The 15,138-nt window shown below is 35.3% G+C and overlaps 1 protein-coding gene across 3 annotated transcripts in view; it reads right to left on the reverse strand.

Moving 5' to 3' along the window:
- Positions 1 to 15,138, reverse strand: part of CLSTN2 (calsyntenin 2) — a 377,450-nt gene that overhangs the window by 222,042 nt on the left and 140,270 nt on the right. For all 3 annotated transcript variants that reach the window (XM_063337606.1, XM_063337605.1, XM_063337607.1), the window contains exon 2: positions 971 to 1,093. In XM_063337606.1, the coding sequence (XP_063193676.1) occupies positions 971 to 1,093 (123 nt within the window). The remainder of the gene's footprint in view (positions 1 to 970; positions 1,094 to 15,138) is intronic.

Genomic DNA, 15,138 nt, shown 5'->3' on the forward strand with positions numbered 1-15,138 from the left:
GCACAGTATGAGTTTATGCCAGTATATGCTTTTGAGGGAAACTGGCTACCAACAATTCTTACATGATCTGGTAAAATGCAGTTTGGGCCAATTACTTTGACTTACTGCTTACTGAACATGACTGTATTCCACAAGAACAAGGATACTCATCTTCACTAGTTCTTTTCCTTATAAACATTCTTAAGCAATGTAACATTTTAACAACTGCATGTTTTTAGGATCTTCAGAACAGCTATCAAGCCTTAATAGTCTCCCTTTTCTTCAAAAACTATTTTTAATGAAACAGGGAATTCAAGAGAAAACTTGCTTGGCGTGCAAAAGTACCCTTTTCTGTTTAAGGAACCTATAACATAACAGAATAAGTGTCAGGAAAAATAGACTTAATACAAGTAATAACTTCTATATGACATACATCTATCACACAGTGATCTGGGAAAAAATCTTCAAACTCTCCATTAAATTTTCTGTCCAACTCTTGACAGTTATAAAGTACAAATACAGTAACATAAAACTTGAGCAACTTTAATTATTTATCACATAGTTTGTCCATAGCCAGATTTGGGCCAGGGAGCGGAACAAGAAGAGAGAAAGGAGGGGGTGTTATTACTAAACAAAATTAATTACGTATTATTACTTTAGGCAATTATAATGATTCATTTCTGTAAAAGCAAATTCAAATTTAATTACACAATTCTTGCGTTTTCATTAAAAACTGTTGATAGTGGAAGCTGCATTATGCTGTTTATAATTACTTTTGCTTCACAACAAATAAGCAGATACATTCATTGTAAAAGACAACTCATTCCAAGGTCTATGGGCCAATGGTCAAGTCCTGAGTACTCAGACACAGCCTCTAAATGTGTCCTCCAGATTACATTAACTCTGCACTGCAAATTCATTCCTTGAAAATGCTAATAACTTCATAATGCAATCTGTATGTTCAAATGTTGCTGTTAATGTATGTTCTTACCTGCAAAAGGCACAGGTGCATCTTTATCCAAAGCAACAAGGGGAGGATCCAAAATTACAGTGTCATTGTTTTCTGTTATGATTCCATGGTATGATGTCTCAATCCAGGGCTTGTGTTTGTTCACTAGGAAAGAAATAGTATGCCTAATCAATTTGATTTGTATTTTACACCCACTTAGCTCATTTTATCTTTAAAGAGAAATTATTTAATGTATGTCCAATATTAATGTTATTACTCAAAAAGCCACTGACAAGATCCCAAAGTACTTTATAAACATTCAAATATTAAACCAAAATTATTTGCATATTGTACCACAATTCATTGATGAGAAAACCAACACTTACAGACATCCCTCCAATTAAGACACCAAAACAAAAAGCCAATTTTCAAAACATTTTTAATGTGTTCCCAACTGTCAGACATAATTAGGGTCAGACACTTTTGAAGGAATTGCTTTCAGTTGCAAAATTCCGATGCAAGAGAGAAGACATCGAGAGAAACACAACTCTCATCAAGACACAAAGGCAAGCAGACGGGCAGGTGAGAATATTGGACTCTTGGTCAACTTCTCATTTTACATTTTTGGAAAAATATTTAAAATTACTTTTGTGCTCTGTACATTGTAGTAAAAAAATAAACTGCATTTTAATCACTTTGTTATCTGCCACCTCTTTTCTGTTCAACCAGCTTTAGTTATGCTTAAATGGGATCTGAAGTTTTTCTGAAAAAATCCGTCCTTCAAATACAGCTGTTGAACATTAGACTATCTGGTCTTGAATTACATAATAATTACACAAAAAGATACTTTTAAAGTAGGGGATACACCACACACCATTAGATTGTCTTATTCCTGAATGCTTTCAATGTGCGTCCCTCTCACCACCCATCTCCTATTTATTGGACAGTAGAAGATGCATTTTCCTTTTCCTTTTAATTTTCTAAGAGGCTTAGCTTTGCTAGGCTTATAAATAAGATTTTGTTCCCACAGCCAAAATGGTTTTAGAACTCCTGCATAAGTAATACAATGGTGTTAACCTAAATAAATTGCCATTTGAAGAATGTACTACACTGCACCAATGAATATCTACCACGTTTTCACCAAGTCCAGATGCACGGTAATTTTTGTACATATTACTTGGTTGTGTGCAACAGATGCTGATGAAAACACCTAGTGAGGTAACAGAAATCACCTCAAAGATGAAGGGTTGACATCTGAAGCAAAACCAAATTGAACCAGATGGGATTATTTAAAATAACCCCACTGTAAAAACAAACAACCAAACAAAACCCCCTCCACACACCCCCAACCCTAAGCTCTTTCCTGCCTTGTGTCTTCTGCAAAACCCCAAGAATGAGTTTCAGGTTTCTCACACATAGTTTCTTCTATGTGAAGGAAGTCGCAATAAACACCAAGACAACAGAGAGGGCTCTGGCCACAGTGGAAGAGCTAAGAATTAACAAATTATTTTGTTCACTGGCTATTTGGAAAAAGCAAACAAATATATTTATGGCAAACTGAAGGTCATTGTTTTTCCTTTCTTGTTTCATTCTTCAATCATTAGGACTGTGAACCCGGGATGAATGATCTGAGATCCTTTTAAATCTGAATTATTTTATATTCTAACCACTAATATGAGAACTTTGAGTTCATTTATATGTTGCAATATATATTCTTTCACAGTGGTTTTGGACATTTTTGCAATAACTAAACAATGGCAAGATTAAACTGGGGATGTCTCAGGGAAAGGTGAAATGGAAAATAGGGAACTCAAATCTCTCCATCTTGTAATGACTGTACAGCCAGGAGAGATTGGTTAGTTTATGTAATAGAACGAAGGCCAAAAGTCTTGACAATGTTGAAACATGAAAAGCGATGGATGCAATTTCAGAGCTTTGTATGGCATTTGGGATTCCAGTTTGCAGGGCAGTTGAAGTATTCTGTGTCTGTTATTTGAATATGTGAATTGCCTCAACAGTCAGACACATAAATATGCTCCGTTTGTACTCTGATATGATTCTAAGGCTTTGATTGACACATGTGGTACAGAACAAAATGCAATCTCTTGTTTGAAGGCAGATACAATTTAACGATAATGAACTAGTAAGTAAGAATTTGCATGAAAAGGGAACTCCTTAGGCAACTAAAACTTGAAGTACCAAATCCAGCTTTTCTTTCCTCCTGGTTCTGTTAATTGTCTGAGCTCTCACCAAAATCAAAACCAAACAAACAAAGAAGCCCACACAACCCCAAAAAAAACCCAAACCAGAAAAACAAAACCCTCTAAACCCCCTTTCCTCCTACAATAGATTTTACAGAATAGTTTTGATGACACTTTTGCTTAAGAAACAGACTCAGTATTCAGTGACTACAATTCTACAAACCTTATCTTTTTTCCATTAGTGTCCCATGAGCAATAACAACAGTCAAATGAGTGACAGCAACATAATTCCTTAAATTATTTTGGGGCGTGAAGAAGAGAAAGTATATTAGGAAAAATTTAGCCCTAGACCTTAGAGACTGATATTAGGAAGAAGGAAGGAACAATAAAACAAAAGCAAAATGCAATAAAAGGTCACATTATTTGTAAGCTCTTATGAGGTACATCTCCAAAGGAAAAATTACTATACAAGCTTTGTGTAACCTATGGTGTAGCAATTTTAAAAATAGTGGAAATAATCCACACTCTTTAGGAGTACAAAGCAATTCTTTTGCATTGGCAGATCTATAAATTTGAAATATTTTCACATCATTTAAATTATTGACTCTTTTACAATGATTTGGACGCTTGTTTTAAAATAAGAAATCTGTAATACTGAGATTAGTAGATGGTGTTCTGGTTGGGGGAGTTTGTTTATATATTCTTTGCTAAAGGTTGTTAAAATGTTAACACGGAAACTCTTATGACATACATTCACCACTACATAGGCTTTCATAAGATACTAGGTTCTAAAAAAAAGCACCTTCAAATATAACACTATTAATGAATACTTTACATTTCTTCCTCCAAGATAAAGGGCAGCTACAAAATGTTACGCTGGTTCAAATCAGTATTTATCCACAGGTCAACATTCCTCTCATAAACCTCTGATATTTTCCTATCCCTACACAGCATCTTTAAAACAAACAGAATTTTAAAAACTAATTCAAAAGTGTTCTGTCTCATTCTAGATACTGATTCAAATTTCAAGATATTTGAGAAGTGCATATTTTTAAATACAAATTACATATTCTTTGAGTTGTGCCACCTTTAAGAACGTGATTTTTTTCCCTCCCTTATCTACTATCTCTAGTTTTATCATACTAATATATTGAAGTAAAAACATCACCTGCAACTCAGCCACTAATTCCTCTGCCTTAGAGCAGGACCTCAAAACATGACTTCCTGTAGCTTAAGCAACATTTCCTTTTACCCTCCATTTTTGTAGCACTGACCTTTAAGTATTTATTTTTATTACTGTAGAAAAATAAATTTAAAATGTTTGAGATAGACTATCAGGCATTCAGATTCAGGCTGTACTGATTTTTAGGGGAATAGATTGTGTTTTAGACAACATATATAGAATATCGGCAGAAAATTACAGAAATCCCGTGAGTCAAGTAGATTTGGGGTTTTTTTAAAGCTTTACCTTTCTGACAGATACCCAAAGCCATATCTGGGGGGGAAAAAATCCCAAACAAACGAACAATTTTTTCTGACTGTAATTGGTTAGAACCTGAAAAACTTAACGTAAATATATACAGTTAGGCTTTTTCTTTCAATCCACATTTTTAGTTTAAAATGCCCCCCCAAACTATGTTAAAGTTGCATTATTTTCTCAGTTATGCTGAAAACAGTCAAACTTTAGGTCATGTTTCCAAACACACAGTAATGCCACACTGCATTTATTTAAACACCAAACATTTTTTTACCCTGCTGTCTACTTTAAGCTTCACGAAACTTTACTTTTAAATAAAAAAAAAAACCAACAAAATTCACATTATTTAAGAAATTATGTAATTCCCATTATATAAGGTGCTTATTAGAATCTCTTGAAGATTAACATGGACATTTTTGGAATTTTTATACACTTTAAAATAAGGTGGGAATTCTTATTTTATCTTTAAAATGGAAGAGGCACTAAGGTTAAAAAATATTTTAATGTTTCTTAGCGGTGCTTACAATTAAAAACATTCTATAAAAGGAAGTGATAGGCAAACTACATTTTTTTGATTTGCATTTGCTAAAGATGATGAAAAAAATCTATATACAGGTTTGTATATGAAGTTTCAGGAACTGTGAGCAGAGTACTACAGAGCAGACTAAACTCAAAAAAGTGAACAAGCTGGACACTCAGCAGATAAGAGCTATACAGAAAATTCTTCTCCCTCTTAAGCTGTATTAAGCTGTAACACACAGACTAAAACTGCCAAAAAAAATGAAAAGAATGGGTTTGTCTTTTTTTTGCAAAAGATCTTCTCTGAAAGCATTTATCGTTTACTTTTTCCTTGCGTTTGTCTAGCTGGATAAAAGCTGAAGTCAATACAATGCTTTTATAAATTCAAACATATTTAATTAAGATGTGCAGATGAAAATACCTATGCTATGCTGCGGGATGGTTGTTATTTTTTAAACTTGCCTCCCTTTCTATAATTTATTAGTCAGTCTTACAAAATCAAAATGTAAATAATTTGTAGCATCTAGGATAAGGCAATTTATCTTGTTCCTTTATTACAGTTAGAGGTCAATTCAATTTGTATGCACCATTTACACTGCATTTTCACAGTCTGTCCCACCAAAGCTTGTGATTACAAGCCTTCAGATGTAATTAAACCATCTTGCTAGAAAACTGCCACTCTGTGTTCCATCTGCAAATGCACTTGTCGCGTAAAACAATGAAGTAGAAAAAGGCAAAAGAAAAACTCATTCTGTAGAGTCTGCAGGAAATCTCATGCCCCCAGGAATGTCGTCTTGAAAGTCAGTTCACGCACAAGTCCCAAAATTTAGCACAATGAATGTAGAAAAAGGAGGAAGAGATGTTTACAACCCCAAAAATATGCCAAATGCCTACATTCTACTTTGGTGCCTCTTCCCCATCCTCTACAGAGTGCCCTTGGTTTTACCCCTTCCAGATGGCATGCTCAAAACCCCACCCTGCCACTTCCCACCTGACAACACAGTAAGAAAAAAAACCAACCCTCACACCAAACTCCCCTACAAGCTATGATTGTATCTGAACACTTTACACCTGCACCAAACGTCCCAGGGGAAGTTCTGCAACAGAAACAGAGAACAAAATCACTGACGTGACACTGATACATCATCAGTAGGAAAAGAAAATATCAACCACCTCCCCCTGCCAAGGTCTTTGACAATCTATCAAAAAGCCCATTGCTATGAGTATGGCTATAGGTACACAAAACTCTGTGTCTGTAATGACCACAACTCTAAAAGGGAACTGCCTGGTTTATCAGACTGCAAGACATGCACATGATTTCTGAAGGCAATCATACTCTCTGTAAATTATATCTACCAAGTCTCGATGCCCGTGAACAGAGCTGCAATTTATCAGTGCAGAAGTATTATTATAACTGGACCACAATATAGACAAAATGTATGAGGACATCATCTTACGGGGAAAGACAACATGTTTTCTGTAAGTCAAGACAGACACTTGTTTGGGATGGGGGGAGTGGGTGGAAAGCGGTGTGTATACAATGAATACAGTACAATGATATTTCCAAAATTCAAATGGTTTCTGACTTAAAATACTTATAAAATGTCATTGATCCAAAAATAACACCTTACAAAAGAACTATGAAAGGGAAAAAAGTGAATATTAGAAGCTGTAACTACTGATTCTAGGGAAGAGTCAATATTGTCTAGCTGATTTAACTCCAGATTTCTAAACTTTAGGACATTAAAACTTGAGGTAGCAAATTATAAGGGTTAAGAATTACTTTACAAATGTAAATGTTTCTTTCTTTTTTTTCCAAAATAGCATAATGGATGTGTTTTCCATTTAAACATACTGATAATATGTTCTCTCATCTCTAGCTTAAAGAGGTTGTTGATTCCTGTAAAATTGGCAGAAAATTTAGGCTTTCATCTGCTAACTTCAATGAGCTTCAGCCCAGCCTGTTGGAATCCTGTCTTTCTAAGCGGCAAAGGCCTTCCTCTAAAAAACAGCCAATTTGAGGATGCTTACAAAGTCTTTTAAACATATGTATGAAATCCCATTAAATTATGCGGAATATAAGAGACTGGACCTCACACCTTATGCAGTCTGCACTACAAGCAACAAGTCCTTATCTTGTACAGCAAAGAAAACGAATGCTTCTAATGCCCTATTAGGAGGATACAAAATAACATAAAAATCCTAATGATGCAGATGACATACTGACATTTGCAATGCACGATCATTACGGCTGAAAAAACCTCCTCCACAGAGCTGGATGCCATTGGTTTGGCAGTCCTCTCCTTTCCGGTGATACTTTGCTGGGTAAATGCCACAGCAAGACTTGTAGGGTGAGCAAAGGCCAGAGTTTTAGCTAATTGTTTCAAGTACTTCAGAGAAAAAGGCTGCTGAAAAAATAGAATTTGTGCATTCTTAAAATCCAGTGCCCTTTTCTCTGAATAGTTTTAACAGCCCTGGGCTTTGCATCAAGAAGTAGAAACTCTAAAGTGGAAGATGGAGAGGTCAGAAGATGAGTTTGATTCACAGATGTTTCTTGTGCCTTCACAGATGTGACTTGTGCCATGTTCACTCTTACGTGATCAAGCTAGAAGTTTTGAAAACTCACATCCTTAACAGAAATTTGCTAGAGTCTCCAGTAATTCCAGTTACTGATAACCTGAATATTTCAAAGATTGTATTTTCAACGAGCAAGTCCTGTTCACATAGTTCATACACGTAATGGTATTGTGCACATATAACTTTATAACATAACAGACCTTAATTCATCCAGGATATGACCAGAGATGTAAACCTGGATTTCCTTTATTGCCTGCTCCAGAATGGGCCAGGCCTAGAAACCAAAGATAGGAATGAAAACTAAAATCTCACAGAGTAGCAGCTAAGAACAAAGGGTTTAGAAGATAGGGAGATTTGGGGGCTTAGGTCACTAAAGAAATGAGGAGAGTCTGGTAAAGAATTTAAGTCTTCCCCTGGAAGGCAGAGGAAACAGGGACCTGGATAAATGCATTTTGAGGGAAAAGAAATTAACCTAGAAGGGGAAACTGAAAGTGGCTGGGAAACATAAGTAAATAAATGAGTTGCATTTTACAGGATAAAATCTTTCTCAGCATTAGGAAAAAAAACACCATTAAGTGCTTATATCAGCAGAAAATACGATTCTGTGTTTCCCTACATACCAAGGAAACTGAAAATTTTCCTGAAACTTTCACATTTTGTAAGTTTTGTCAAAGACAAATTGTAAAGAAGAAATTTATTTTTCTGTCTCACACACTTAGTTCTCCATGCGGTGTCATTTCCTGTATTACTGAAACAGCAGTAGTTTTAGTGCTGGGCTTACTTTTACATAGATAACTTTAAATCATAATGCTTTATGTGCTTTTATATGAAATAATAATGTGAAATTCCCACCCCAACTACAGCAATGGGAGTTTTGACACCAAGTTCAGTTAAAGCAGAATTTATATGATTTATGATATGTGATTATGAGATGTGAACTCTTTGGAGGACATTTTAACTAAAGAATATATTATAAGCAGTGCATCTCAGCAACATTAAATTACTCATTGGAAATCCTACAGATAAGTTGGCAGTGGGTTGATCACACTACACAACAGAAACCTATTTAGCACAAAAGAGACTGCACAAGGAAGTCTCCTGCCATAAGCACGTCTTCTGGCCCCCAAGAGGCAGCCTTTCAATAATGACAATTCCCATTAGCAAAATTTGTTCTTACATTTAAAAAAGGGGAAGATTTGAGGGGGAGGTCTCCTTTGTTAGTAGCTCTTTCTTATTACAAGCTTACTTGACGAAATGCATTAAGTGCCTCGTCTAACGAATTTGATAATATCAGGCAGTAATCTATTGGCTATTTCTAAAGTAAAATAACATATTCTGTATCTATTCTGACATGCTTAGATATTTATGTAGCTATAAATATGCTTGATTCTCATGAAAAAATTTTTTTTGTGAGTGAAGTCATAACAAATAGCCTACAAAGAATGCAAACCTGAATTCTAAACTACCATAGTCTATATGTTCAGAACAGGAAGCTGCTTGTGTACTATATATAAAAGAACAAAATTGGGATTAGATGATGAGTCTGTCCCACAAGCAGCCATGGGAACCTCAACAGCACACATCTGACTAAGTCCTCATACACGAAAGTCTATACGGTTAAAAATCTTGGGGAAAGTATTGTGAGAAACGCTCCTTATCCAATAACAGCAGCCCAGGCAGTGAACGATACGAAGCACATTTTACTTGAACATTCTTGCAAGAACGGGTGACCTAGCAAGTAGGCACACTTTTGGTTCTTGAAACACACCTTTTTATTTCCTAATCCCCAGCCGAATTTTCCCTCCCCTGTTTCCCATTGGTTAGGTACTGCAGGGTTCACAGTCTGCCCGGAACACCTAAAATCCTTCCTGGATATCTTGCCTCTGTTTACTTCTCCTTGTGCTACAGCTAAAGGGATTAACTGACTCTTTTATTTCTTTCCTGTTTGGTAAAATTGCTCAATGTCATTAGCCCTGGTTAAATGTTTGACTACCCTTCTAGTCACTAATCCAGTATGAATCAGTTTGTCCTTTTGTCTGTGTGATAACAGATGTTCTACAAGCCTTTGCTGGAGCCTCTTTGTCTTAGCCATTCCCTTATCATGTCACCTCTGATGGAAACGGCTTTTCTCCATTGCGAAAACAATACCTGCCTTTCTTACAGTATCTAATAGCATAAAATGTTTTCATTCATGTCATAAAAACAGAAAAAGCTCATAAACAAACAAGGCTGCTGTTTTGAGTAGTACTCAAAAAACATTTAATTTATCTTGCCTACGAATGCCGACCTTTAATTCAACACAAATTTCTTATGAGCAGCCTCGTTCTCATTTAAAAATACATAAAAGCTTGACATTCACAATATTTAACCCCTCTATCATTTCATTTAACTTTCTCAATGTTCATTATATGAAGCTGCCCCATTCTTACATGCTTTATCTTTTTTGGTTTGGACTGAAAGTTGTTCAGAACATGGATTTATTTTTCCATTATGAGAGTTTACAGCACACATTTTAAATAAACCTGTCTCTAGGCCTTATTTCTTAATTAAACAATAACGGAGAGTCCTCTAAAGAGTTTTGTCAGATGATACTATGTGAACAGGGATTCCAGCACAGTTGTTTCACGGACTGGATATCAATATCTTGCAAATAATCCAGATATTTAAAGCAATGCTGAAGAACATACAGATCACTAGTAGACATTTTTACCTAGACAGTGTGTTGCCATAGGAAACAACAACAACAAAAAAAGTTTATGCAGAAAAGCAAGAGTAATCCCCTAATAGCACCAAAGATAGACATCATTGAGGACTTAAACAGGGCACTCTGCAGATCTGTAACTAAAGAACAAATTTGCACGTATAATGCCCAAAATATTAAAACCAGGGAATTCCAATTGCTGGCATTTATTCCTATGAATGGTCTCAATTATGGCATCTCTAAAATGAACGTTGTAACTATTACAGAACACCAAACATTTTAACATTTGCTGAGTACATTTTCGAAGGCACTAGTTTTTAAGCACCTTATCATTCAGGTTAGCAACAGTTTTTCTTTGTAAAAGTAACTTCAGTTGAAGTTTTAAAAAAAGAAATTAAAGTAACTTAGGTTTTAGGCAATTATGTCTCAAGAACTTCAACAATATTCTGAAGCTAAGAATGGTATGTTGAAAAAGTTAAAACCACCATTAGATTATGAAGCTAAAATAAATGAAAAAATCTTAAAAATTTGTAATCTTTTATAAAATGTTGTGCCACACTATTTTGATAGCACAGACTCTTGAGTGTTATCACAAATTTAATCTCACTGAAATCCCATTTTCCTACACATAAGCCTACACAATTGGAAATCTTGCAAAATGAACTAAATCCTAATGCCATGGATTTTGAAAGAGCCGTTTATTTTTTTAAAATAGGAGTAAGTATTGGTGTTCATCTTTCTGTTATTTGTTCAAAATTGCAGATTTCCATACAGCAGGGGCTGAAGGATATTCTAGTAGAGAGCAGCTGATTTTGTAAAGGACAGGCATCGCTTCAAATTACCTGTCCTTTACTTAATAGAGATGAGGCCCCAGACTATCTTGAAAGAGGCTAGTGATCTTTTTCTTTATTATGGCCACCACTCTTTCCAAATCAGCCATGTTGGTTTTGAATTTTGAATTGCATTATTGAAAAGAGATGCGTTATTCCCTGGTGGAAACAAGAAACTCAAATAATTCAAGAGAAGAGGGAAAAACAGGAGGAGTGCAATAAACAGAGATACTGATAAATTCTAGACACGTTTACGTGAGCAAAGTCTTGTGAAACTGAAAGGTTAAATGAAAGATGTGACCTTGCAGAGAAACACAGAGGCTGGGAGCATAAGAAAACTTTACAGCATGTATCCTCTGGATGTCTTGTACCATTTTTGGATTACGGCTAAACCACAAATGGACTACACATCAGATTCATTGTTACACTGCAAGATGTACACATGTAGGATAACATCTGTTATACACAAATCACAGAGCTTCATGTTAGGACAGCCTGTCCAATATTCATTTACCAAAATCCACAGATTAAACAATTAGGTGTAAAAAATAACTATCAATAGTGTAGGCAGAATAGCACTACAGAGAAACACAAAATAAAGTCCATTTACAAGTATTTCCATATTTTGTGTTCAGATGTCTCTGAAATTGAAACGTACTTCAAAATAAATATATTAACTGACTGTCCATCCTCATCCCAAGCCTCCCTCCAGAATATGCCTTAAAATATTGGCATTTATTACATGATCCCATACATTAAAAAAATAATGATTACATAACTTTTACTATCATTAATATACAATGCAGATGGTAATTATGGTTTTGTCTGCCTCACTACATTCCTGCTTTCTCCTGTGATTAACTAACATACAGAGAGGACAAATATGACGAGGGAGTGTCTTCTGGTTTGGTATCACTACAGCAGGGCCATATCCATGATGGTCATTTGTTATAGATTGTCTATTTTCTCCTAAGGAACAACAGGGTTTTGGGATAAGGTCCAACTTTTTTTCACTTTTATGCACTGCCTCTTATTAGTTTGTGGTCCTTGACTGAAGATTATACACCCTCCAAAACAAATAATAATCTGTCTCCCTCAAAAAAATCAATAGGCATATGGGTGTTCCAGAAATTCTAATAGTCAAGACCTATGTGTTCTAGCTATTCAAGACAGAAGAATGTACATAATTAAATGGGCTATGAAATCAGTATGTCAAGCATAAAGACATCTTGCTTTTCATAACAATACTGCATTTTTCAGCCATACTCTAGCTATACTTTAGTTTTTTCTAGTTCATTTATTTTCTTTTAACAGCTTAATTTAGACCTAGGAACTGTCTGAAATAAATATTTTTTTAAGGTTTGAGACTGTTTTTGATTATAAACATCCCTGACTTTATAACACAATGGTTAATTTAATTGTCTTTTATTCTCCTCCTCATTATCCATGCAGCCTGTATTTTTTTTCCAAAGCAATCTTCTTTCTCTCAGTACATTTTCTAGAGATGTAAACCTAAAGTTATCACTCATCCTACTTGAATGGTTTGTTCTTTCCTCAAAACTCTCTCACCTGTCTCTTACGCATTTTAACCTGAAAACAGCCTCCTTTTTCATTTCTCTTCCTCCCCCTCAACATCCCTCAGTGTTTCCTGATTTCTAGATGATTTGAAACATATCAGTCTATTTACATAGAAATTAGGTTGCCAAAACAGTGTTGTTTTAAAATACAATGCATACATTAGCAAATATTCCCTCCTCATATCCACTTTTATGTATTTAAATAATAAATTTTCAGTCCAGTTGGTGCTCAGAGTGAAAACATGGCAGAATTTGTCTGTATTAGGAATTGGAATTACCAAGCACTGAGCCCTGTTCCAGTAAGAGCTGGACCATGACATTGCACCAACAAATAAAATATTCCTGTCCCCATATGGCTCCAACTGTAGTGCTAAGAGGCATTTTAGATCTCAGCCTCTTTAGGAATGGCAGCAATCTGTCAGCTTCCACAATGATTTAAGACAGTTTTCCAGCACTACTCAAAGTAACGTCCCTGTACAACTCTCCCTCTCACTTCAGCCTGATCATACAAACGAACAAGGAAGGAGACAGCCAAAAACAGGAAATAAACCTAGAGATCACTTGAATGTATGGTTACCTTTTTTCCCCTCCCTCTGTTGTTAAACATAACTGAAGCCAGCATTCTTGGCTCTAATCAGCCTTTCAGATACAAACATAAACGTTGCTCAAAGGTTTCTGTTTGGGTGTTTCCTTCTTCAAAAGTTACTAGTTCCTGTCTGTGTTTCTGCCCTACTTAGACAATGTCAAAATGCTTTTAGACTTGTGGCACTCTATACAAGGGACCTCGCAGTACAGAGAAAATTATGGCAAGACTGACCAATCTTCCCAACGGTATAAAACCTCCTCATCATTAAAAACCACAGAAGGTCTGCGAATGGGCCACAGATGGGAGATGACAATGCGAGCAGGCTGCTTTTCTCTGCTGTGGGCTGGACAGCCACCAGGTCTGCTGACAGGACTAAAGCAAATAAAGGAAAATAAAATGATAATGGGAAACTGCTGTTTTGAACTTTGATGTAAAACATCATATTGTGTTTTGGGCTATACCAGAGAACTACCAAGTGGACAAGAGTAAAATAATCAATGGTTAGACAAAACAGGACATCCAGCTCTCAGGCACCACAATCCCTTTGTATGCATATTGTTTAGAAATTGACAACTCAGATTTATTTCTCCACCAAAATCAAAATACAGAAAACATCAGAAAACATCTCATTTTGAGAAACTCTGAAAGACTGGATCCAATCAATACTTTTTTCTCTTCAAAAAAGGTATCATATAATACTAGAATAATGTATTGCTTAGAACTGACATGAGTACTTGGAGAAGATACTCTCTTTATGTCTATAAATTCATTCAGCATTCATTTCTGTCTGCCTAATCTTAAAAACAGCTAAGCTTCAATTCATTACTTAGTATTCCATGATAATTACACACATCATTTCTTAATTACTGCTACCTGCTGTAAAGAGAGTTCCCAGGGCTTTGGCCAGTGTAGAAAGACTTGTTTGTCAAACGGAAGACAGAATGACGGAAGAAAAATGAAACTGCATCTTCTAGACATTTTGGAGGAGTTTGGTTTTTTTTTTAGTTAATTGGTTATGTCTCATATTTAAGTACCAAATAGTATTTTTCCCAGCTTCATCACTTTGTCCTTAATTATCAACTACTTCTATGAATTGCTAATAAGTAAGATTGATTTTGACCCATGACATATCAGCTTTTGTCCTACAATGTTGCAGATGGGACACATCTTATTGCAAATTTCATTTCAAGTTTTTTATTGCAAAAAGTATGGAACAATGAATGATAATTATATATTTTACAGTTCATTCACTTCCAACTGATCATTTGATATTCATTAATCTGGTGACAGACACATCCTGTCAGTTTTACCCCTCATTATGCACATAATATCTGCATTTGAGCAAGCAACAGAATTTTGAAAGGAAGCTTCAACCAAGTTTCAATTTGGAAAACAAAAGCCACCAGCTTATCTTGTTACATTAACTTTAGTGGCTGCTGTCAAAGGAACAGTTGACTAAAATCATACTTCTGATATTTCTTACTACCTGGTTGAAAAATGAGGTTTGGGCATAAAAATATACAACTATATAAATCATTCCTATAAAATCTGAAGAAAAGGTTAAAGCTCCTGGACATACTTTCAAGAAATAAATTTGACTTCAATTTTTCCCAATATTTCAGATGTTGTAGATTTCACAACACAGAAATCATTATTTTTGGTATTTCAAAAGGTCACCCTGGTGATAGCCAATAATTACTTGAAAAGGCGGGTAACAAAAAGGAGGACTTTCTTCTGGGCTT

Source organism: Chroicocephalus ridibundus, chromosome 6 (assembly GCF_963924245.1).
Source record: "Chroicocephalus ridibundus chromosome 6, bChrRid1.1, whole genome shotgun sequence".
NCBI lineage: Eukaryota > Metazoa > Chordata > Aves > Charadriiformes > Laridae > Chroicocephalus > Chroicocephalus ridibundus.